The sequence below is a fragment of the Scylla paramamosain genome, chromosome 41, assembly GCF_035594125.1.
Source record: "Scylla paramamosain isolate STU-SP2022 chromosome 41, ASM3559412v1, whole genome shotgun sequence".
NCBI lineage: Eukaryota > Metazoa > Arthropoda > Malacostraca > Decapoda > Portunidae > Scylla > Scylla paramamosain.
In genome coordinates, this window is record NC_087191.1 from 1,877,074 (window position 1) to 1,903,954 (window position 26,881).

Here is a 26,881-nt window from a genome sequence, read left to right on the forward strand (position 1 = left end):
GTGTGTGTGTGTGTGTGTGTGTGTGTGTGTGTGTATTATATTGTTTAATTGTAATTGAAGACGTAAAAATATCAATAACCTCTATCTAACACGTGCCACACTAGCCAGCCCTAGCTGTCGTGCGGCATCGCTAATGCTAATATCCTTATTTTTTGGGTCAAGTTATTATAGGAAACTATGTTATTAAGGTATAATTATTATTTACCTACTTCTAAGAGAGAGAGAGAGAGAGAGAGAGAGAGAGAGAGAGAGAGAGAGAGAGAGAGAGAGAGAGAGAGAGAGAGAGAGACCAAATAGTGGAAATTATGTTACGTTTGGTAGCGCCGTCCATCCCTCTTCCTAGAGAGAATGGCGCCGAGACAGCGCAACTGAGCCTGCAGAAAGCACAAAATTTTTTTTACTTAGGAGTCTGAGTCTGTTAATGAATTATTAAGAGATGCTGCATGTCAATAGATTTTTTTGTTCAAAGGTTTACTGGGCCGTGTGAGTTTCAACATCTGAAAAATGTTTCATGTTTAATTTAGTGTATTATTCCTCATTTTATAACTCTTTAAATATTCAACATAACGAAATCTGAAAATGTAGTCTATATTTAACATAATGAAATCTGAAAATGTAGTCTATAACAAGATATAACACACAATTACATATACTACGTATAGGACACATTGGACAGGTGAAGTAAAGCGATGGTGAACGACCGACGCGCGCACTGTACTTGCCTTTAAATCCAATTTACTCGTTTGTTTGTTTTTTTTTTTTTTTTTATGTAGGAAGGATACTGGCCAAGGGCAACAAAAATCTAATAAAAAAAAATGCCCACTGAAATGCCAGTCCCTAAAAGGGTCAAAGCAGTGGTCAAAAATTGGTGGATAAGTGTCCTGAAACCTCCCTCTTGAAGGAATTCAAGTCATAGGAAGGTGGAAATACAGAAGCAGGCAAGGAGTTCCAGAGTTTACCAGAGAAAGGGATGAATGATTGAGAATACTGGTTAACTCTTGCGTTAGAGAGGTGGACAGAATAGGAGTGAGAGAAAGAAGAAAGTCTTGTGCAGCGAGGCCGCGGAAGGAGGGGAGGCATGCAGTTAGCAAGATCAGAAGAGCAGTTACCATGAAAATAGCGGTAGAAGACAGCTAGAGATGCAACATTGAGGCGGTGAGAGAGAGGCTGAAGACAGTCAGTTAGAGGAGAGGAGTTGATGAGACGAAAAGCTTTTGATTCCACCCTGTCTAGAACAGCAGTATGAGTGGAACCCCCCCAGACATGTGAAGCATTACTTTTGGCACTTGGCCACTTGTCGCAGCCAGCTACTCATATAGTCGAGGATCTAGAAGAAGCCAGATATTGGGCGACAGAGCAATTATGGCTCAAGTTTCTGCTACTCCTGTGAAACCGATTGTGATTCTGTGCACAGCTTTGCTTTGTCCGGCTGTCTCGGGTATTTTTGTCGTTGTACAAAGTATTCTGATGCTCCTGTCCTCTTCCTTTTTCTCTCTAGGGTATTTGTGTCGTTGTACAGAGTATTCTGATAGGAGCAGGCTCCTGTCCTCTCCCTTTTTCTAAGTGCAGAGTTTTGTTGTGGGTCTAGTGTGTGTCTGAGTGTTGTGAGCTTTTTGCCGTGTGTTCGTTAAGTGTTACTGGTCTCTGTGGCCCACAACTGTGAGTGGAGCTAGGATATAGCTGTCTACTTTCTTCCCGGATTTCCACCAATTTTATGAGAGGTGGGAATCTGTCTTCTGGAAGACTTCATATTATACTGTTACCTGTCCAGTGTGTGTATAACATCCTTACTGGACGTGGATAATTTTCGTTAGTGTGGGCGGTAGTGGAATATGGTATTATACTTCAATCTGTGGATATTCTGTTCTGTCTGCGTTCCTTAGCACGTGGCTCATTAGTTCTTTCCAACTTAGGGGGATTCAGTTAGTGTTGGTTATATTACCATCTCTCTTGGAGGCTTACTTCTATTGTTTGTGACACGGGTCGAAAACAGGCCGCCCTCGCAGATTTTTCCGAAATAAAACAAAATTATGAATAACAGATTGTTTACTTTACTCTTACTACGTCATTCAAAATTTAATATGAAACAATCATGTAATAAAAAAAACTGCAACAAAATCGTGTATTAGGAATATTCTGCTTCTAGTATTTCTGTGTAGAAGGTGGTGGCCAAATAAACACAGTGGTAATGCTGCTGCTTTATATTAATAAAATAAACTATACAAAAGGTAATAATGAAGTGAGTCGTCAGGAGCCACACGTCAGACCCTGAGGCCAGGTGGACACGAGGACACGACTCTGCATGTCCGCAGCATGGCCGGGCGGAAACAGACTTAGGATGTAGGGGTGGTTGCTGGCCGGGTAAGATCACGGCCAGGGCTAGCGTCCGGAGGCTTGACCTCACCCCCACGTGGTGACAGGCAGGCGACCGGAGGCTCGCGTCAGGTCTCAGGGGACGGAAGAATGGAATGCGGCGGGCGAAGCGTCCCGCCACATTACTCGGCCACCCCCCATATGCTTGTCCTCATGCCTATAAAATATATGAGGTGATACAAGCACATTGAAACACATAATTCATTTAATATCGACGCGCTTAGATGTGTAAAACACGTGATGTATGCACTATAGCCAATCGCAAGGCTCACAACAAAGATGTCATAAAAGTGAGTGCGCACTGGCAAATCACAAAACTCACATAATAAAGACGTCAGAAAAGAGAGCACAGTGGCCAAACACAAAACTCACACTAAGTTTGATTTCAGCACAGCGAATCACAGAAAAAAAAAAAAACTAGGACAAGACGTTTCTATGCCCATAAACTGCAAAATAACAACAATACCCTGCTAAAATCATAACACTGCACTAATAATGCTTATGATGGCAATAAAATCTTCATGTGTGGTGGATGAGTGGCAGATTATGCACTGGAAAGCCACGAGCAGGAAAGACCACACAGACAGGAAACACCAAAACTTGCAGATGCGGTGACTGACGGCATGAGATCCAAAGTCTTAGAACGAAGGAATCAGCAGCAAAGCAGTCGAGTTACGTCGATGACGGCTTTAAGTCGTACAGGCACAGGCTAGCTGAGCAGGCTCGGCATAAAAAGCTTGAAAGAAGCCTTAAAGCAGCTTGAAGAACGCACCGTAGAAGTGTAGTAGCGTAGAAGCTTGCATCAGTGACGGCTTAGCAGAAATGAGTTGGTGATGGCTTAGCAGGTTACCCGGCGATGAAGGTAGCTGGAGTAGCTGGCGACAAGCAGGCAAGGCACATAGAGCAGGTGGACTTGTAGCATCGTCTCCTTCTACCGCGGTCACCATATTTATATACTAGGAAGATTCTGCTTCTAATACTTCTTTGTAGAAGGTGGTACCCAAAGAAACAGTGGTAATTCTGTTGCGTTATATTAACTCTTGGGAAACTTCGATCATCACCCTGTTGTAACAGACTCACAAGTGACATTAACGGGAAACAGAATTGGGAGGGTTGCCAGAGAATGGCCATACTTGCCTAGCACTATTATAATGAAATCTAAACCTGCTTCCTCACTGGGAGGGCTCTTATCTTGGAGGGTCACTCATAGGCCACAACCAACTCATTTTCCACATACTTTTTGCATAATGCACCTCCTTCCTTACACTTAGTATAAGGCACAATGTAAACAGTGTCATGCCCTTCCTCGGCGTCATCGTCAAACAGCAGCAAGAGTCCTTTAATACAGAAGTATACACCAAGCCAACTAATCACGGACACTGCCTTAACGGAATGAGTTAATATCGTGAGAGATACAAGGCCTCAACCATCGGCACGTACATCCGCAGGGCACTCACACACCTATGTACTTGGCAGCAAGTGTATATATATATATATATATATATATATATATATATATATATATATATATATATATATATATATATATATATATATATATATATATATATATATATATATATATATATATATATATATATAAATAAAGTGATTGACAAAATTAAGTATAACAAAACCACCAAATCAGACTGTATTGCACCACACGTCTTGAAAGAAAGTAATTTTCAAATTTGTGAACCTTTCAATGTTTTCCACCAAATCACCAAACTCCGGTATGGATCTATGCAACTGGAAGTTACATAACGTTACTCCCATAATTATGAAAGGTGACATAACAATCCAAAATAAGTACAAACCAATCAGCCTCACATCAATAGTGTGTAAATTAATGGAGACTGTAATCAGAGATAAGTTTGTACTTTTTTTAGAAGTAAATAATTTAATCAAGAACTCTATGCACGGTTTTTTTTTAATAGACGTTTTTAATTAACTAACCTGCTCGATTTTTTTTAATGACGTTCTTGACATGTACGAACAAGGGGAGAGTGACTCTAAGCGCCCACCTCGCTCTTCACTTATTACAAGCAGGTCACTAGAGACTATTATCTTTCAAAAATTATTGTAAGAGATCGACGAAAGGTGAGTGGGTTCTGATTACTCAGTAGGCAAAACGAACTCTTCAGATATATAATATGGGTGACTAAACATGTAAGGACAAAAGGAAGTGGCAGATGGACAGGTACGAGTACTTCTCGCGCCTCAGGCATTTGTTTCATTCGTCTCGCTCTCCCTCTCTCGATCTCTCTGTCTTTTCTTCTTTGCTCTGAAGTATATGTGCTATATATATATATATATATATATATATATATATATATATATATATATATATATATATATATATATATATATATATATATATATATATATATATATATATATGAATTTTCCAGGTAACATTTTTCAACTGGGCGTCAGGAGAACCGGATGAGGAAGAAGAAGAAACCTGTGCCGTTTTAAAGGGATATCCTTTCCAGGTATGGTTCAATGAAAAATTTCTGACCTTCATTCGTTGTTTTTTTTTATTTTGCATATGTCACATCCCTTATGTATGTTTTATCAATATATATATATATATATATATATATATATATATATATATATATATATATATATATATATATATATATATATATATATATATATATATATATATATATATATATGTATATATATTGGAGGTGCGTCCAACAGCCTTGACATTTTCCTTACCCTTAATACGAGTACTTCTACTAATGCTGTCTTTTCCGTTGGGCTCCTCCCATCACAACGTCATATTTATACCTTCTGTCGTTCCAGTCCCTTCTCAGGACACAGCAAAGCAGAGTTGTCTCTGGAGTTTTACCTCTGCTAATCCGGGGGACCTGAAGTGCTATTATTTTGATTTTCCTTGGAATGACTATTGCTTTCACGTCAGAGACACGTCTCTGTGTGCTGAGCGCATAACAGTGTGATAGTGTCTGGCCTGCAGGCGTACATTCTTCACTCTTTCTTTCGAGCTAAACCTTCCAAATGTTTGTTTAAAACAATCTGTTCTCATGCTCTACATGAGAGAGGCGGCCCACTTAAATATCATGGACTTTATATCTCTATCCGGAATCATGCAAAATCTGTTTTCCAACTGGCTACAAACTCCTTCATTAATAGAAAGTGTCAAAATCTTTCAAGATTTAACTTCCATCGTGATTTCTGGCACCTAGCCAAAAACATATCCATTAATATTACTTCTTCATTTTTCCCCTCCGTTATGTGAGCCTGAAAGCACCACTCCTTTCTCATCTGTCTCTAAACCTGAACTCTCTCCTCAAACCTTTGCCAATAACTCTATCTGGAAAGATTAAGGGCTTTTTTTCTCCCTCTTCTCCAAATCCAACTACTTCATTCTACCCATTCAGATACTTCTCAGAAATACTCTCCATGTTCTCGCTTGCCTTAACCATCGGAAGCCTTATGGACCTGATGGGGCCTCTCCAATTGTTCGCCAAAACTGTGCCTTTGTGCTTGCACTTCACCTAGTCAAATTTTCCAACTGTCTATCATCATCAACCTTTCCTTTATGCTGGAAGTTTGCCTACATTCAGCCTGTTCCTAAAGAGGGTGACCTCTCTGATCCCTCAAACTGCCGTCTTATTGCTTTAATTTCGTGCCTTTTAAAGTTTTTTTTAATCTATCCTCAACAGGAAGATTCTTAAACATCCATAATTTCACAACCTTCTATCTGATCGCCATTAGAGCGAGATCGCTCTAATAGTGATCTGGCTTTCCTTATTGAACCTTATTCGTTAAGGATTTTAGTGAAAATTTATCCGTTTTCTTAGACAAAATCAAAAGCTTTTGATAGTGTTTGGCACAAAGCTTTGATTCTGAAACTGCCCTCTTACGGTTTTAAATTCACTTATATTTTTTTTTCCGATCGTCCTATTGGTGCTGTGCTACACGGTCACTGTTCTCCTGTACCCACTCTCTTTCTCTTATTAATGAATAACCTAAATCAAAACACATGCCCTATTCACTCCTACGAGGATGATGATAACTATTTTTCCACGTCTTCGTAGATGTCCAACCCTTCAAAAAGTAAATACCACTCCGGAAAAGCACAAAACACCTGATTTCTGATATGTCTAAAATTTCTGATTAGGACAGAGCAAACTTATAATTGTTCAAAGCCTCAAAAACTTAGTCCCTCCATCTATCAACTCGACACAACCTTTTAGATAACTGTCCCCTCTTCTTCAGTAGCACTCAACAATTATCCTCTTCTACACTGTACTTCCTCGGTCTGTCCTTTACACAGACCTATTGATTAGGGGAGTGTAAGCGTAAATTCTGGCGATAGTAAATGGATTTACCTATATGGTGTTCCTGTCTCTATTTGTTAGAGATGTTTCTGGTGGAGTCACAGAAGAGGAACTTTATCTGTCAGAACCAAAGATCGTTAAAGAAAAACAGGAAAGCTTCCAATACAACATAAATAAAAAAAAGGGGTGTTAGTGTGAGTTACAAGCAGTAGCAGACTGATAAAACCAACACAGTGACAGACAAAATATTCGTAGAAAAACTATAAACCAAAGCCCTAGTAGGAGAACAGGGATAGACAATGATGGAAACGTCAAGTGGAGGTGATTAGGCTTTAGGGCCTAAACCATGAAGCGTAGGAGGAAAAGAGCAACAGTTTCTACGCGTCAGAGGGCTGACTCATGGTGGCAACAGAGATGCTAGTGATTATTTATTTGTCACTTGACGTAGGTTTTTTTTTTTTTTGCAACAAGGCCACTAGCAAAGGGAAACAAAAAATGGGGGTAAAAAAAAAAGGCCCACATAATGGCAGGTCCCATAGAAAATTCCAAATAAAAGAAAAAAAATGGAGGAAAAGCCTTGAAACCTTGAAAGTTCAAGCCATAGGAAGGAGGAAATACAGAAACAGGCAGGGAGTTCAAGAGTTTACCAGAGAAATAGATGAATCACTGAGAATACTGGTTAACTTTTGCATTAGAGAGTTGGCAGAATAGGGATCAGAGAAAGAAAGAAGTCTTGTGCAGCGAGACCGCGGGAGGAGGGGAGGCATGCCATTAGCAAGATAAGAAACAGTTAGTGTAAAAATAGCGGTAGAAGATCACAAGAGATGCAGCTTTGAGGAGATGAGGAAGAGGCTGAAGTTAAAGGCTGGAGTTAAAGGAGGTAGGTATCTGTAAGTTTGTGTTGATTTCATAGATGGAGAAATTGAGTTTTGAGGCGTTGAACATTACAAAATTTGCTCTGCCTCAATCAGAAATTTTAGAGGGATCAAAAGTCAGGCGTTCTGTGGCCTTCCTGCGTGAACTTTTAGACGTCTAGGAAAAGACGTGGAAAAGTGCAGGGTGGTATCATCAGCGTAGGAGTAGGTGGTTTTGTTTAAAAGATCATTGACGAATTATAGAAAGAGAATGGGTGACAGGACAGAACCCTGAGGAGCACCACTATTAATAGACTTAAGAAGAGTAACTGTCTACCACAGCAGCAATAGAACGTTCAGAGAGGAAACGAGATGAAGTTAGAGTGAGAATGAGGAGGGAAGGTACTTGGAAAATCAAAGCTTTGTGCCAAACTCTATCAAAAGCTTTTGATATGTCTACTACCCTCCTACAGCTTCTATCTACTCTCTTCCTATTGTTCACCAATGATCTTCTAAAGCAAACTTCTTGTCATATACACTCCTACGCTGATGATACCACCGTGCACTTTTCCACGTCTTTTCGTCGATGCCCAACCCTTCAGGAAATAAATGGTTCAAACAGGGAAGCCACAGAATACCTGACTTCTTATCTCTCTAAAATTTCTGATTGGGGCAGAACAAACTTAGTACTGTTCAATGCCTCAAAAACTCAATTCCTCCATCTATCAACTCGACACAACCTTCCAGACAACTATCCAACTTATTTTTAAATTAGACTCAACTGTCCCTTTCTTCTACACTGAACATCCTTTCCATCTAATCTTTACTTTTAATCTAAACTGGAAACTTCACATCTCATTTCTAGCTAAAACAGCTTCTATGAAGTTAGGTGTTCTGAGTCATCTCCGCCAGTTTTTCTCATCCCCCCCTCCCTAACTACTAACTTTGTACAGGGGCCTTATCCGTCAATGTATGGAGTATGCTTCACATGCGTGGGTGTGTTCCACTCATACCGCTCCTTTATACTTGGTGGAATTAAAGGTTTTTCATCTTATCAACTTCTTTCCTTTCTTCTGACTGTCCTCTTACTGTCTTCAGAGTCTTTCTCATCGCCGCAATGCTGCATCTGCTGCTATCTTCTATCGCTATCTTCATGCCAACTACTCTTCTGATCTTCCTAACTACATGGCTCCTCTCCTCCCGCGGCCTCGCTGCACAAGACTTTCTTTGTTCTCTCTTTTCTCTGCAAGAGTTAACCAATATTCTCAATCATTCATCCCTTTCTCTGGTAAACTCGGTAACTCCCTGCTTGCTTCTATATTTCCTTCTTCTTATAACTTGAACTTTTTCAAGGGGGGAGGTTTCAAGGCAACATATCCTGTTTTTTTTACTAGTACTTGCGACTCGATGCGGGAGACACACTTTTCCTTTTTGTTGCAATTTTTGGTATCTATAGTAAATAGATAATATCCAACGGTTGCCAAGTTTACAGATTGCCAATCTAGTTTTCCTTGGCCGTGGGCGACATCTGGAAAGTCCCATCGTCATTGCGAAAACAGAAAAGATATCGCTCCCGCAGCTCCGCCAGACTAAGACACTCTACTAGAAAGTGTCGCACTGTAAGGGGAACTAAGCAATCATCACAAAATTATTAGGTTTCCCGGGACATGAGGTAACCACGAGTGAGACGTGTGGCTCGTCTGGGAACGGCCCAGTGCAGTCTGAGCGGTGCTCGTGCACATGGACATATGTCCATGGGCGTAAAGTTACAGAAGTTATCTCACCCATCTTAGTGGTGGCAACCAAATCCTCCTACCTGCCCTGTCAACTGGCAAGAACTGTCGTCCTTATACTGGGGTATAAGTCATGAAAGGGAATGGAGGTGGAAGGAGCAACCTAAGTTTAGCCAACCCATCGACCTTCTCATTCCCCTAAACTCCAACATATGCAGGGCCTCTACGCTGTAAAAGGTAGAGCAACTTAAAAATCGATAAAACAATTGGATAAAGAGAAGAAGGGATAAAATTTGGAGCAGCGGAAAGAACACTGCGAGAATCACTAGAAATTGTAAAAGATGAGGTTGGAAGAGTAAAAATAATTCTTAAAGCTAAAATAATGGCAGACAGTTCTGCTGTAAAACCAGATTCAGCACTGAAAAGGCTACTGCCTCGAGAGAATGAAGGAAAGATAACACCAAATCCGACTCCACATACAGATTTTGAGCCGTCTGTAAATACGGGGATGGAGTCGGAATGTGTGGAATAGTGTTCCAAGAATAATGCACGAGACTCCAAATCTGGTAAAAGTTCTTATTAGGAATATCAGTGCCACATACAGAAATGTCTGAAAATTAGCAGTAACCAACTCCAGGACATCTACAGGGACATACAGAAACGAAAGATATATTTAATGCCACCATAGCAGATGCATCCCTAACACCAAAAGGTTTAGGCAAACTCGGGTGAGACACACATAAACTGGATCGTGAATTACGGGAGACGGCCACACGAGACCGACTCAGGAAGACGTTGGACTCGATACCAACACCTCAACCAAAAGGAGTGGCGACGCAAGTCCAGTGAAAGGACACCAGCATCCACAAATAAGCTAGGGATTGGGGATGAGTGGAACGCACCAGTTGCCAGGCGAACACTGGCATGGTGCACCGAGTCCGACACCCGAAGTCGAGCCTAAGTAGCAGGGGAATAAACCTTATAACCATACTCCAACTTAGAAAGAATAAGAATTCGGTGTAAGAGAAGTCTGTTTATCAGAACAGGAGTGACAGCGCCTTCATACATGTTGCTTTAATATAACGAAGGTGAGGTACCCAAGTCAGGCTTCTGGCAAATACAAGTCCCAGGAAACGAGTTTCCTCCATACAAGAGACTCTTTTATCATATAGATACAAATATGAATCAGAGTGAACACAACGCCATAAAGAAATGTGTGGCCACAGTCTTTGAAGCCGAAAAACGAAATCCCTGTTCTCACTGAAAAATTCTATTAATTGCTAAGTGCAACTTCCTCTCAAATAAAAGTATCCACGACACAGAAAAGGAGACCGAAAAGTCATCGACATAAAAGCTACCATGAACTCCTTCTGGAAGTACTCTAATGACACTGTTTATAGCCACAACGAAAAGTGTGACACTGAGTATGCTTCCTTGTGACACACCATTCTCAAGTGGGCAAACTTCATACAGAACACCCCCCAATTCGTACCCATAAAAACCGATGAGATAAAAACTGATGTATAAAAATAGGTAGTCCGGCACAAAGACTGAACTCGAGAGGTGAAGAGAGAGAAGAGAGGTGAACAGAATAGGGTTGAGTGAAAGAAAGCCTTGTGCAGTGAGGCCGCGGGAGGAGGGGAGGCATGCAGTTAACAAGATCAGAAGAGCAGTTAGCACGAAAATACCAGTAGAAGATAGCAAGAGATGCAACATTGCGGCGATGAGAAAGAGGCTGAAGACAGTCAGATAGAGGAGAAGAGTTGATGAGGCGAAAAGCTTTTGATTTCACCCTGTCTAAAGAGCGGTATGAGTGGAACTGCACCCCCCCCTCCCCCCAAGATATGAAGCACACTCCATACATGGACGGATAAGGCCCTTGTACAGAGTTAGTAGCTAGGGGAGTGAGAAAAACTGGCGGAGACATCTCAGAACACCTAACTTCATATAAACTGTTTTAGCAAGAGATGAGATGGGAAATTTCCAGTTCAGATTATAAGTAAAGGACAGACCGAGGATGTTCAGTGCAGAAGAGGGGGACAGTTGAGTGTCATTGAAGAAGAGGAGATAGTTGTCTGGAAGATTGTGTCGAGTTGATAGATGGAGGAATTGAGTTTTTGAGGCATTGAAAACATTGGGGCTCTACCCCAATCAGAAATTTTAGAAAGATCAAAAGTCAGGCGTTCTGTGGCTTCCCTACGTGAAATGGACGTCTATGAAAAGACGTGGAAAAATGCAGGGTGGTGTCATCAGCTGCAGTATTATTTACTGATATCTTGCACTCCGCTACTCTTTAATTCATCCCTTTCTCTGGTAAACTCTGGAACTCCATGCCTGCTTCTGTATTTCCACCTTCCTATGACTTGAATTCTTTCAAGAGGGAGGTTTCAAGACACTTATCCTTCAATTTTTGACTACCGCTTTGGACCCTTTTCTGGGACTGGCATCTCAGTGGGCTTTTTTTTTTTTTATTAGATTTTTGTTGCCCTTGGCCAGTGTCCCTCCTACATAAAAAGAAAAAAAAAAAAAAACAGTTTCCTATCTCATTCACTGAGAAAGCAGGAGTGGTGAGTTCTGTGAACAGCTGCCAATTCGTCTTATCCATGCACCAACGGGAATGTCGCGACTGTGGTGCAGAATTAGTTGATTCTAATAAAATTGGGAAATGATCGCTCCCATGTAGGCTAGTAAAACTTTCCAGTTAAAATCAAGAAATTTATTCACACAAGGGCATAGAGGGAGAGAGATTTATTGTCGTAAAAGTACCGGTTTGACTATAGAAATATGTCATGTCCTCAGATTTTAAAATCTCTAATTCTGAACTCTGGATAGAGAACCAAGTAAAAAAAAACACGAGGGTTGACAGCGTCTTCATCCCAAAAGGGATGTCAACCACTGTAGTCTTTCAATAAAAGAAGGGAAGGAAAAGTATTTAAAATGATATCAAGTTCATTCCTTTCGATAGGAACACTGGGAGGTAAATAGCTGCACAATGTAAAAAAACGATTTATAAAAAAAAAAATAACAACAACCTGCAGCGGCGAGTGAATCTGCAGGTGGATAAAAGAGACACGAGTATCTGTGCGAACAACGATGGCAGTGTTACTGTAGTGGCCCTGACCAGGAAATGGAGTGGAGAAGAAAGCACGATACCCAGGACTAATGTGAATTGATTCTCTGAGCAAGCAGGAGAAAGCCTAGAGATCAATACCCAGAGCTCCTCCCAGGAGGCATGGAAAACACGACAATTCCACTGCAGAATCTTGAATATTGTTATTTTGAGTGGGTTTTCAGGGAAGCCCCAGAGTGAAGTTTCCCTTAGGCAACCTGACAAGGTACCTTATTCGGGCAGCGAGAGTTATCTAGACATACATTGCTTGAAAACCTGAGATCAAGTAACTAGTGTTGAGATAGCTACCCACACATGAGTCTCTGGAACTCCTGTCAAGACCGAAGGAGGAATCCTTGGCCTAGACGTATTGGTATCGTTCCTGAAGGAGGATGTATTGGGAGGACGGGCAGAGAGACCCTCTATGTCCATTTCTGATGTGAAAGAATCACTTTGATTAATTACTACTGGCTCGGGGTCATCTGAATCTACCACAGGGGAAACGCACGTTGAGTCTAGGGATTCAACAGATCTCTGGGAACACTTCTGGTGGGATTGTGGAAGAAGCTTGGGAGACTTGTTTATGTTTGTCTGTAGAGTTTTAAAATCCTTGGGGTTCGTTCGTGGTTGAGCATCCATTGGGGTGTGGACATCTGCAATATTAACTCCTGTACGAGGAGTCTGTGAAGTAGTTGGTGAGGATGCAGTGGAGAGCTTTGCTGAAGATGTAGTGGAGTGCTTATATGTGGGATCTTGTAAAACAGAGAACTTCTTGAAGACCTAAGGAGCGACACTCTCACAAGAAGGAAGGCGGGAAGGTGTTACAATAGACCTGTTCAAAAAACAACTTTTTTCATATTTTCATACGTTACTGTACTTTTTCCCATGCTTTTTCACCTGAAAAGCCAAAAATCACACCCATTTTTATCTAGGATGTATGGAAGCATTGCTGCATGGAGGCTGAAGTTTTTTTGCTATCTTTTTGAGGCATTTCTAAGCATATTTTTTGGTATAATTTTTTATCTATTCAAGGTAAGGCAACAAATTAGGTACCAAATGAATGAGCAGGATCTACTCTACCTACATCAACCGTTAGAACTGATGAATTTTCCCCGTGACTTAGTAGATACGAAATTGTTGAAAATCTTGACTTTTTACTAACCTGGAGACATGGTTTTTGCATAAAGCAAGATAGAACAAAATAGTTATCAAATGAAAGCATTTTAATGTTCTTTTGAACGTGTACAATCTGATTAACATTGTACAAAAAATGGCATGTTATTTATAATATTTAAAGAAGAATAATAATTCCATGCATAATAAAATTCCATACATTAGACATATATCAAACAAAGTGGAAAGTGTAATTTTGCAATAAGTCAAACCATCATCTGAAACTACCAAAATAATCATGATTATATGTATCAAAAGGATGTTACACAGTCATTTGTTAAGTGTTTCCTTCTTGAAGCTTTCGAAGCACCGTCTGTTGTATTTCACAGCATGGAGAAGATATTCCCTTTGCTTGGGATCTGTGGTGATGACATTTGCAAAATCACTTATCATCTTAACTCTACGCTCAGCGATGCCATTCACTGCTCTGAGGTATCTCACACATTCCAAGGCTTTCTTCTAGTCCTCCTTCTCTGGTCATGATTCAACCCGATCCAGGAGCCAGTCAGGTCCATTGCTGAGGATATCTAACAGTAGGTGGGATTCCGGACCAATGAGATGTACTAATGTGGTCTTGGCTGTCACATTCTGAAACACTGATTTTCCCCTTCTGAAGTTGTCTGGCTTCTGAGTGGCATGCAGCTGAGCAGCAATGTCCTGTTTCTGTTTATCACTCAGCCTGCTGCTGAAGAGCGCGAATGGCACGGCCTCCTGTGTCAAGTACCACTTCTGATTTTCCATCTTCTGAAGAACTGCTTAAGCAACCTCTGGGTCTCATCTCTTGTATCTCAACATGTCCTGGATGAGCTGAAGGTCATTCACAGGAGCATCCGCAGCAGATGTTGACATCCTCATTGGTGTGTAGAACAGCGCCAGGAAGATATTGAGTCGTTCCAGCTTTGCAACAGTCTCTTCATCATACTCAAGTTGGTCACAAAACATCAGCATTTTCATGGAATACAAGTTCCTGGCCATCCATCTGGCTTGGTGAATGGCCCCTGTTCTACTCCAGTGAATCCCACGGGGAGGTGTGCCTCCAAGAACAATCACTATGAGCTCAGCCATTTCCTTGTAGTCAGCTCTCGGTGGCTTCTCAGATGTAAGCATGTTATGAAGTATTTTCTCACAATTCCTCTTCTTTTCCCTGAGCCATTTGCTTCTGATCATCAGGGTTTTAGGGGTGTCTGTTGTCAGTTTCGCCCATACATCCTTGAAGTGTCTGAACCGCGGATTCGCTGGACTCTTCATTTTGCAGAAAAGCTTTTCCCAGACTACTCCAAATAGCACTTCCAGGATGTGGTGTCTATGCGCCAGGTAAAATACCTTAGTGCTCAGCTTTTCCTCAAGCAGTTTGGCAGCTCCCCTGTGTACCCCACTGTTACTGGATGTAGTGTCAAAAACAAGGGCAGTTATGACACCTGTAAGCCCCCATGCCTCCAAGAAGTCCATTGATGCCTCAGCTTGAGCTGTGCCTGTTGAGCTGTCGATGACGGGTACTCTCAGTAACTTCCCTTCAGGATAGGCAGGTGGTCCAGACACGAGCACAGCTAAAGTCTTTGGGATGGTCCCAGGTTCACTACCCACGACGTCTCTGAGCATTATAATAATAATACATAATACAATAATTACATAATAATACAATGTGGTAAGCATGTAAAACTTCCAACTTGTTGTGATATTCAAAAGTATGATTAGTAAAAGTATGAAAGTATGATTACTTTTTCAGGGATGGTTTCAGTGAGAGATCTAGTAGACGGCCGATGTGATGCTTGTTTGTGGACTGCAGGTGGAGGTTCTGAGACATCAACTGTGCGACCTCGTAGCTCCTTGCTTAATGCCATTTTGAAGTATCTTGTGGATAGTTTTCTGGATTTAGATAGAGTTTCTGTGCTGGCCTTGCTTTTGTACTGTTTAGTATTGCCCAACATCATTAACAGGTTTCTGTAAATATGAAATATGAAATTAAATGCTGAAACTATGTATGAGTTTCGGTCTGAATTCACTTAAAAATTCAAACATCCATACAAAAAACATGTCTCCAGGTTAGCAAAAAAGTCAGGATTTTCAATAATTTCATATCTCTTAAAATACACGGGAAAAATTCATCAATTCTAACAGTTGCTATATGTAAAGTGGATTCTCTTCTTTCATTTGGGACCTAATTTGTTGCTCTACCTTTGATAGAAAAAAAAAAAAAAGGAAAAGGAAAAAAAAAAATATATATATATATATATATATATATATATATATATATATATATATATATATATATATATATATATATATATATATATATATATATATATGCTCAGAAATGCCTCAAAATTGGCCCTTGGTAAGATAGAAAGCAAAAAAATTTAACCTGTATGCGGCAATGCTTCCATACATCCTAGATAAAAATGGATGTGATTTTTGGCTTTTTCAGATGAAAGAGCATGGGAAAAAGTACAGTAACGTGTGAAAATAGGAAAAAGTTGTTCTTTGAGCTGGTCTAGTGTTACAATCATATTACCTGTAGTAGAGGAAGTCAAACTAGAACGAAGGGAAGAGGCGTAGGTCTTTGCCACACCATCCTTTGTCTAAAAAAAAAAAGTCACCGACAGGCACTACCAAGAGAATCAACTGAGAACTAACCAGGTGACGAGTATCCTGCTCAAGATGATACCTCTTGCATAGTTGAGAACATAGCGGATGAGCCTCCTGTAGTAGAAGCAATAAGGCTCTGATTTGCATTCAGGAGTAGGGTGCGAGTGAAGGGCTGTACAGTGACCGCACCGGAGACGATTTGGAAAGCTCTTCCTCCCATAACCAAACTCATAACACCAATAACACTGTAAAGGACGATCGATAAAAGCCTTTACTGAGAGAGAAAGAAGACCAATCTTAACACGGTCAGGGAGAAGAGAACCATAGAAAGTGAGCATAATCATGTTACTATTTCCTTTAATTTTGTATCGAACATTCTAAGGGCATAACTGAAGAATGTCATCTGAGAATTCGTACAGGTCCTAGTTGTAAAATCGTTCCTTGCCGTAAACTAATGTTTGGTGTGGCTTTATGGATTCAATGATCCCATCGGAAGCATCATCACCTGCGTTAAATCTCTACCTCTAAATCTCGAACCAAGACACCTGTACCATATTTCTTGATGTTATTTGTAGGAAAGACTCCAATCACCCTTTCTAGATACTTGGCAGCATGAATAAAGTTACCTCGGCGAGCTTTAGGAGAACGTGCCTCACCATCATCAAAGACATTACGACAATAATCATTCTCGCTGTCAACGACATTGCTTGGTCGAATGACATCAGCAATTAAGTTGTTGTCTTCATGACGCAGAGAATTTATTGCCTCAAGAGCAGCTTTTGGCAGCAACGTCAGGTGTAAGTGTCACATATGTAGCACCAATTAGAGAAACAATCGCAGTCCTATTTCAAACGGATACGGAGAACCGTTCCAAAAGTCTTGAAAATCGAGTGGATAGCACAGTATGACATGGAGGCATAGACAATGATGATCATAAGAGTGTCAAGACAAGAATCAACAACTGACTCAAGAGGTCTTCCACCATGGAAAGCAACAGCAGGGGGAGTACGAGCTCCTGCCTGCACTTCATTACGACCAGGGGATAACGTCTCGAGAGCCTGGTCGACCGCCCCTAGAGGACTAGATGAATTTTTACATTTACACATAAGGATATGATAAAATTAAAAATGGCTCCAAAGGCCAAGGGAAACCATCTACCGGGACTACGAGGGGCGCAGAGGGCTGGCCGCCGCTAGCGAACCAGTGGCCACCATAGGGACGAGGTATCCCAACTCGTCCCCATGGAGACCACTCGTTTTAAAAAGTGGTCCCTCATGATTCGAAAGTTTATCCACGATGGAGTTAAGACTGTGTCTTAACTCTTAAGACGAAATATTAACTTAAGTTAAGACTGTCATAGCTTGTTGACTTTATAACATCTTCACTAATTTGGTTAAGTACTTTTACAGGTAAATTTGATATTACATGGTGAAATTTTGTACTAGACACTTGTATGTTAGCTATGACCAACTATGAGCCAATAATACTTCCAAAAGCGCTTTCATTAAATACTTCACTGTTACTGTTACAAAAAAGAAAAAAAAATCATCCTTTACTCTGTCTGGCATGATGTGTCTGGAGAAGTTGCCTTACTGTGATGTAAAAAAGCTTGATGCAACCTTCTGAACGGTAGCCAATGAGCGGCTGATGCGTCTAGCTACCTTGTGTATGCCCGTTCTTAAACCGTATGGCACATACGCCCTGCTTGCTGGGTCAGTCCGGGGGTCATCATTGCGAGATCTTTTTGTGAATCACAAGTAATAGCAGGCAGATGAAATGGGCAGAGTGACGGCCAAGATATTTATTCGTACAAAATTGTAAATCAAATGCAAGGTAGGAGAATAAACACATGCAGGGATGGAAATGTTCGATGTTAGCACAAGGAGGAAGAGAAGTCTGTCTCGAAACCACATACCAAAGTACTCGCGCCGTGCACATGTAAAATCCTAAACTATATAACATTCACCAATACCCTTTAAATGTTAGCATTTTACATATAAAAACCTTTCAACGAAATAAAACACTGCAAATATTAATCTTTAACAGTACAAAGCATTTACATGTAATAATCCTTCAATCGTACAAAGCATTAAAAAAAAAAACATTTACATATAACCCACCACAAGTCATTACTGAATAAGCCAAAAATTTATGAAGAGGTCACTGATTCCTCAGCTATTTAATTTTGTTTTGTGTGTTACTTGAGAAAAATGTTTACACACAAAAGTTTAAATAAAGGGATGCCTTAAATTTGTAGTTATTTCATTTTTTCAAATTTGAAAAAAAATATATTTCAAGAAATATATTTACTGATAATTAAAATAAATGAAATAAATAAATAAAATAGTAATGGTAAAATATAAGATGCAATGCACAGAAAGATATATAAGTGAAGCATGTGTTAAAAAGGATACCATTTACTGAAAGCAGCATATATTGCAGCCATAAACAGAAAGAACACAGTAACGTCGACATATTTCGTTGGGGTATATATGACATGTCAGTCATGTTGGAGTATGATCATTTTATGGTGAGAAATTACAATTTTAGCTTTTGGCGAGTATGTTTGGTCGTGCTAGTTGTTGTACTGTTCTTTAATGCTTCTGTTTTGTAGATAGCATGTTAGGCATCTCGATAGTGAAATCGTCGTCATCCCAATGTAGGAGTGATGTCATTAGACCTTGATGGGCCTTTCGTACTGGTAGATGACGTTGCCTTCTTGTAGTGATCCAGGTCTTTTTGTTTCATTGTTCCATATTATAAGTTGTTATGTTCTTTTTTTTCTTGGTTTTACAGGACATAATTTTGTAGTAAATGCCTTTTTTTTTTCTTTCTCTCTCGACGTTTTTGTGTATGATATCCTTTATTGCCTTCTCTTCTATTTTGTGCTACGATGACATGTACTTGTAGTATCTTTCTAAATATGACGCTCCTCTTGGCTCTGGCACCTGACCAAAAATATCTCCAGTAACGTTTCTTCTTCATTATATCCTCCTCTATTTCAATTTGATGGCACCATTCCCATCTCATCAATCTCTAAAACTGAACTCTTCCCGCAAACTTTTCCTAAAAAAGTTCCACCTTGGATAATTTAGAGCTTGCTCCTTCATCTCCACCACCCTCCGACTATGTCATGCCTCCCATTAAGACTACACGCAATGATGTTATCCATGTCTAAGATGACTTTAACCCTTGGCAGGTTTATGGACCTGATGGGGTTCATCCTATTGTTTTCTGAAACTGCGCCTCCAAGCTCGTAACTTGCCCAGTCAAAAATCCTGCTTTGTCTGTCCATATCTACTTTTCAATCCCTAGTAAACTCTGAAACTCCTTTCCTGTTTTTTTGTATTTCCTCTTCCTACGAATTTGAATTTTATCAAGAGTGAGGTTTCATAACACTTCCTTTAATTTTAATTAATCAGTCTGGCCCTATTTTTTAAGGACTGGTATTCTCAATGGCCCATTTTTTTTTTTTAGTCCTTAGACAGAGCTCCTCTAACATAGAAAAAAAAAAAGTATCTCTTGATTCTCTTGTGGTGATTGTCTTGTGATTGGTGTTGGTGTTGATTGCCGGAGAGCCATCTGTTTGTTCATTACGAACTACATCCATTCATTTGTTAAATTCACTGTTTTTTGGTGCCATTAGTGACAGACTCTTGCACTAGACATTCCAATTCTCTATGGGTGATTTCTCAGGAGGAGCAGGTAGGAGAGGGCACGTCTTATATAAAGATAAATGGCTGATTGAAGGTAGCGCTAGAGGGTATTCGTTGTCTCTGTTGAAACACAGTCTTCGGTTTGCGTCTTTAATGCAGAAAGTAGTAGTGAATGCAGCGTTAAGGGCAGTGACTAATACATCCAGGAGAGGCAGACACTCATCTCTATATTCTTCAGGAGTGAAGTTGAGACCGGGACTTCGCTGAGTTCTTTTAAGGTCTTGGAGGTCTTGGATGTTTTTCACCCTAATGAAGAGATTGTTTATTTTGGCAGAACAGCAGATTCTGTTGATCTCGTGAAGAAGTTACCAGAGTATACAGGGTGGGCTACCTAAAAAAACGTAAGCGCAACCCGACATCCACACGATCCCCTCACTCTACCTAGAAAGCCCTTTTACAAACGTACCAGTAGACGAAACCATTAAACTCATTCTAGACCGAGTATAAGAAAAAAAAAAAAAAGCAACCCCCCCCAAGCCTCAAGGTAACAGAAGATAAGTTACACACTATACTCGAAATCTGCACCATATAAGCTCCTTTCATCTGTCCACATGGAAACGTGTCGCAGATTCACAGCGTAGCAGTGTGTAACCCACTCGGCGTACTCTCTGCTAACTTCTTCATGGGATCAAGAAGGTCTACTGTCCTACAAGGCTTATGCTTACTTAATTCATTCCTCTCCATCGGTTGCCAGATAAGGTCTCTGATTCCTTTTCTGAATTCTGACCATGCTCTCCAATCTCACGCCAAGGATCAGTTGTCTCTAAGTCTTCATTCCACCTGCTTGCTTCACTGATGTTGGTGGCTCTTGGCATTCCTCTCGGTCATTTTCTTGCAATTTCTCCATACATCAGTTTTCGAGATGTTATGTCTTTTGGCATTGTCTCTCCATCTATTCTAGAAATAAAAACTCTCCTCCATTGCAGCCACATAGACGATATCTTCACTATGTACAGTATCGCTACTGTACCGATATAAGCTCTTCATCGGGAAATCATTTCTGGACCAGACTCTGAAGCGAGCATACTTTGTATCATCTCATCAGCTGAATAGAAGAAGGTACATGTCTGTAGCGGCGGTACCATGACGGTACATGTGGTGTCATCGGCGGGACGGTACACTACAAGACTTTTTGATATGCGACAAGATGCAACAATTTTTTTTTTTCTCCTTGCGTAAAATCCTGCATATGTAAAGACAAAATAATAGACAGGCCGTGTTCATCCAGCGGCAAGTAAGAAAGGGGAACTGTGACCTCGCTGTCTCCGTGGGTGGTGTATGAAAATAGGGGAATGACTGGCTGTGTCGTTGAGGCCAGCAGATGATGTGGATGAATAAAACACACACACACACACACACACACACACACACACACACACGACATTAGCATGGACATTAGCATTTGGTTATCTGTTTCCAACACACTAACCACTGAGGGAGGTCTTTGTCCTGCAGTTTTAATGAGAATTGATGATGATGATTATAATGATAATGATGATGGTAATGACGATTTATAGTTATGTAATAGTATTACCACCAAAGAGTGTGTGTGTGTGTGTGTGTGTGTGTGTGTGTATTAATTTGCATTATTCATAAACAATAGGGAGGATGGGCGGACCAGTCCTGCCGCAGAAGCTACAAAGTTTGCGTCCTTTGCGCTCTTGAAATGCCTGTTCTTCTAAGGTAAGTTTTTCATTTTTGTATTTTATTTAATCGTAATTGTTCCCATAGACTTTATGATTTAATGTTCGCTTTTCCCCTTTTAAATTTTCATTAACCAAATACAGACCTTTAGTTTATCAATATTTTATGATGCTGTCCATATGCTTTGGATCATTATTATGGGCAGTTTTCATCGACTTTAGATCTTACTATGGACTGCATCATTGTGCTCAACAGTGAAATCATCGTCAATATCAATGCATTAAAGGATGTAGGGGACGAAAGACAGAAAATAAGTGGGGAACCGTGAAAGTTAACCCCTTTCCGGCGGCAGGACAGATGTATGTTGTACCAAATATAAAATCGTCCATAAATAGACTCATCGACTTTCAGCCATTCATCTATATATATATATATATATATATATATATATATATATATATATATATATATATATATATATATATATATATATATATATATATATATATATATATATATATATATATATATATATATATATATATATATATATATATATATATATATATATATATATATATATATATATATATATATATAGTATCTCCGCATTTGAGCATTCTAGATTGACGTTATTACGGCCCTTGTACCCGCCTCGCCAGCCACTAATCTCTCCAACTAACCAACGGCTTCGAATACCGTCTCGCCACGGTGCTTTGGAAACACGTCTCGACTCACGTCTCGATCGAGCTAACCGAGCTGACGACTGACTTCCATTTCCATAGTTGTCAGTCTCATTCGCTTCTCGCATTTGGGAGCATGCTCCCTCCTGTTGCTGCTGATTCGGTAACCTCGTCGTGAGTTAGAAGACGTGACGAAGACAAACACTCGTGCTCTCACACGTACCTTCACAATCTTCATTACTTAAGGCCCGTCCACACGGCGGGCAAATGCACGGCGGGCAGACACTGTTACCAATTTTGTGTGTGGATGGCAGTCACGAGTATAGATGACGTCATAGACGAGAATACCACGGGCAAACCATCGAAGTGCTCGTGTCCGTTGTTGAGACACTGAATAGGCTCGAGACTAGGAATCACGTTGCCAGATACACGATGTTACAAGTCAACACTGTGCCCTCCGTCGGTATTTGTATCAATTGTCGACTAGATGGAGTGAACTCATTGTCTATCCAGCATGGAGAAGTGGACAAGGGAAGCAGCTCGGCTTTTAATAGATTTATACAGAGGAACCGTGTCTGTGGAATGTGAAGACTGTGGAGTATAGAAATAGAGACCGAAAGGCCACAACACTGCAGAAGAAAGGCCACAACACTGCAGAAAATAGCAGAACACATGAACAACGGTGGTTGGTCTTTCTCTGCTGAAGAAGTGAGAAGGATCGATACACTGCGAAACCAGTATCGACGAGAACGGAAGCATTTCCTACAGTCAGTCGTTTAACTTCAACTGTCCAGCTACGATTTTTACGTCCTATGTTGTCGTACCGAACACTCCACTGGCCGACGTTGCCTGGTACAGCTCTGCTGCCCTCTGCCCGCCGTCTGACCCAAGTCATACGTTCGCCTGCCTGTGCCTGCTGGCCGCCTTAATTGGACAGTTTGATCTGGTAACACTGTTTCAATGCGAGAGAATTACGGGCAAATCAGAGTGCCCGCCATACAGTTGCCTGTCGTGTGGACGGGCCTTTACACGCCTGAGCTACTTATATTTGTGTTGCATTTTGGTTATATTTGTGTTCCTTTATTGCTTATAATTTGGTACATGTTACATTCACTTTGTTGCTTATTAACTTTTTTTCGTCACCTTTGGTTCACTTTATTACTCACTAGCTTGTATATGTTATGTCAACTGTACATACTTGAACCCAAGCGGGATCACTGTGTCCAAGATAAGTTGCACGCGCTATGCCCACTTCAGGTAGTGGATATTTAGTTTAATAATGATTAAGTTATATTTCATACTCGTTGTTTCACTACCTTATGCTACAAGAAAAAGTACAACACACTCCTAGTCAACTTTCACTACCTTATGCTACAAGAAAAGTACAACACACTCCTAGTCAACTTTCACTACCTTATGCTACAAGAAAAAGTACAACACACTCCTAGTCAACTTTCACTACCTTATGCTACAAGAAAAAGTACAACACACTCCTAGTCAACCAACTTCTACCCATGCTTGTAACATATACTGGGGGGCCTGTCAGGGATATCTTATGAACTGGTATGTATGTCATTTGTATGCTAGCGTAACTGCTAATTAAGTAATCACTGTTTCTGACTTAAGATATGTTTTCAGGCACACACACCCACTGACATACATACATAACATTATTCACAGTCGTTTTCGTCACTTCATCGTTTATCTCAAGTATTTGCTGGTGGGTGCACGGTGACCTTGCCTTTAAATATTTAACGATAGGCCTGGTGAATAGGTAAAGGGCTGACCGCGTATTCACATCGGTAGTTGTATCGGTTTCAGGTAGATAATTCCGTGGAGTGTTGTCCTGTTTCAGGTCAGGGTTCCTCCTGTTTCAGGTCAGTGTTCCTCCTGTTTCAGGTCAGGGTTCCTCCTGTTTCAGGTCAGGGTTCCTCCTGTTTCAGGTCAGGGTTCCTCCTGTTTCAGGTCAGGGTTCCTCCTGTTTCAGGTCAGGGTTCCTAGAGAGCGGACGTGTTTAGTGAGCAGTGACCTGACGCTAATATAGCTGGCTAGTGTAGACATGGCGCCTTGTGTTGCTGAGTCGTCTGGTTGTGTTAGTTCTCCTGTTCTCGAGGCCTTCGTTGCGAAGGTGTCAGAGGTGGAGGCTGAGTTCCATCGAAGGATCTCGGAGGTGCAGGCTGAGTTTCGTGAGAGGATCTCAGACCTGCAGGCTGAGTTCTATGAGAGGATCTCAGCACCTGTGGGAGGGTCGTGCCCCACCGTCTCCTTACCTAGTAAGGCGACGGAGGAGCAGTGGTCGGTTGTGTGCAGGGGAGCCAAGAGGGTGAAGGTCCTCAGGGGCACCTTGCGTGGAGACGAAGAATCCCTTCAATGTGCTGGAGGAAGGGAAGGAGAAGGAGGTGGACAGGGCGGGAGGAGGCAAGAAGGAGGGGGCAGATGCAGTTACCCTGCCCCAAGGTAGAGTGCTTGTGTTTGGTGATAGTCAGGTTAGGCACTTAGATAGTGCGTTCTGTGCTAGGGATAGGAAGCGTAGGTCGAGGGTGTGTTTGCCGGGGGCCAGGATAGGGAAGGTAGCTGATAGGCTAGACACGTGCTTAGAAAAGGATGGGACCAAGCCCATTGTTTTTCTCAGTGCGGGAGGGAATGACCTTGGTAAGGTCAGGAGTGAGGAGCTTATCAGGAGGTTTCGACAGGCTTTGGACAGGATTAGGGACAAGGGTGGGATCCCCGTGGTATGTGGTGTCTTGCCGAGGAGGGGAGTTGGTGCTGAGTGGCTGTCCAGGGCTATTACAGTGAATCGCAGGCTCGCGAATCATTGTAGGAGTAATGGATGGACGTTCATCGACAACTGGGACCTTTTCTATGGCAGGGACGCCTTGTACGCCAGGGATGGAGTGCATTTGTCACGCCAGGGTATTCGTGTTTTGGCCGAAACACTCGAGCGGGAGGTAACTGCACTCCAGCACTTTTTTCGTTAGTCGGGAGGGAAGAAGGGGTAGTGAGAAGGCAAGGGGTAAAATAGTTAAATCTAGAAAGGTAGCTAGCTCAGGGATGGTGAGAAATAGCTTAAGTGTTTACTACACAAACTGTATAAGTATTCTGAATAAAATAGACTTGCTTAGAGGAATAGCGAGCGTTGAGAAATTTGATATCATTGCTTTAACTGAAACTTGGTTAGATATGTCAGGAAAAGTATTTAATCCAGAGGTTAAGATAGATGGGTATACAATGTTCTATAAAGATAGGGAAAACAGGAGAGGAGGAGGCGTCGCGCTCTACGTTAGGGACACATTACAGTGTTGTATCAACAGTAGAATTAAAACAGATAACAAAGCAGAGTCGATATGGGTAGATATTAAGGAAGGATCGCAGTCAGTAGTAGTAGGGGTAGTTTACAGACCACCGACCAGTACAGAGGAAATTAACACCTCACTGTGGCAGGAATTAAATAGAGCAGGCAGGTACAGTCAGGTATGTGTGGTAGGAGATTTTAATTTTAGGAATATCGACTGGAGTCTGATGGGTAACAAGGAAGCAGAGGAATTTCTTAAGGTAATTCAGGATAATTTTTTAAAACAGGTAGTCGTAGGACCCACAAGGGGGAATAATATTCTAGATTTAATTCTTACTAGCAGGGAGGAAGCAGTCACGCAGGTAGAGGTTGGAGGACAGCTAGGTAACAGTGACCATAAGGAAATTAGGTACAATTTAGAATGGGAAGAAACAGTTAGAAACAAAAACACTAGTAAAATACCTGACTTTAGGAGAGCAGATTTTGAAAAATTAAAAAGGTACCTCCAAGGAGTGGATTGGCAAAGGATGCAGGGTGAGGTCAGGTCAGGGGCGGAGTTCAGAGAGATAAGGCAGGATGAGAGAGGTGAGGTGAGGCGTGAGGGTGTAGGACAAGAGGAGGGGAGATGTGTCCGGAAGGGAGGAGGAAAGAGGAAGGGGGAGCTAGGTGTGAGTATGTTGGAATGTCAGGTCATGCGGAAATGAGAGAGGTGAGGTCGAGGCGAGTACATGAGGGGGTGGAGAGGATGGTAGGAGATGAGATGAGGGGACTAGGTGAAGTAAATGTAGATAAATTGTATAAATATTTCGTAGATAAAGTTCATACAGGTCAGTTAGCAAATATCCCGTATAGAACAATAAGATCACAAAAAAATGACCCTAAATGGATGACTGCTAGGTTGAAGCATTATATAGGGCGTAAGAGAAGTATATATAGGAGATTAAGGGCAGGTGAGGAAGTTTTAAGGACACAATATAATGAATTAGTTAGAACAGTCAGGAAGTTAACGAGGAAAGCTAAGGACAATTATGAATTAAAGGTAGCCAGCCAGGCGAAGACGGACCCCAAGGGATTTTATCAGGTATACAGGACGAAGAATAAGGATACTGTAGGTCCATTAAAGGCAGCAGATGGGGAGCTGGTTAGTTCTGGGGAGGAGATTAGTAAACTTCTGAATGATTATTTTTTAACTGTCTTCACCCAGGAAAACATACAGGATATGCCAGATAGTGAACAGGTGTTTAGAGCAGATGAGAATGAGAAGCTGACAGATATTTCCATAACTAGGGAGATAGTGGAACAGGAGATAGATAGGCTAAAAAAGTTCAAGTCACCAGTACCTGATGAAATATATCCCAGAGTACTTAAGGAATATAAAGAGATTATTAGGGAGCCGTTAGTT

At 41.1% G+C, this 26,881-nt stretch overlaps 1 protein-coding gene across 1 annotated transcript in view; it reads left to right on the forward strand.

Annotated features, from left to right (window-relative positions):
- The window catches only part of LOC135092840 (uncharacterized), a 125,412-nt gene that overhangs the window by 24,771 nt on the left and 73,760 nt on the right, over window positions 1–26,881 (forward strand). Inside the window, exons 6-7 of the mRNA XM_063991582.1 lie at window positions 4,785–4,868; window positions 21,464–21,543. Of these exons, the coding sequence (XP_063847652.1) occupies window positions 4,785–4,868; window positions 21,464–21,543 (164 nt within the window). The remainder of the gene's footprint in view (window positions 1–4,784; window positions 4,869–21,463; window positions 21,544–26,881) is intronic.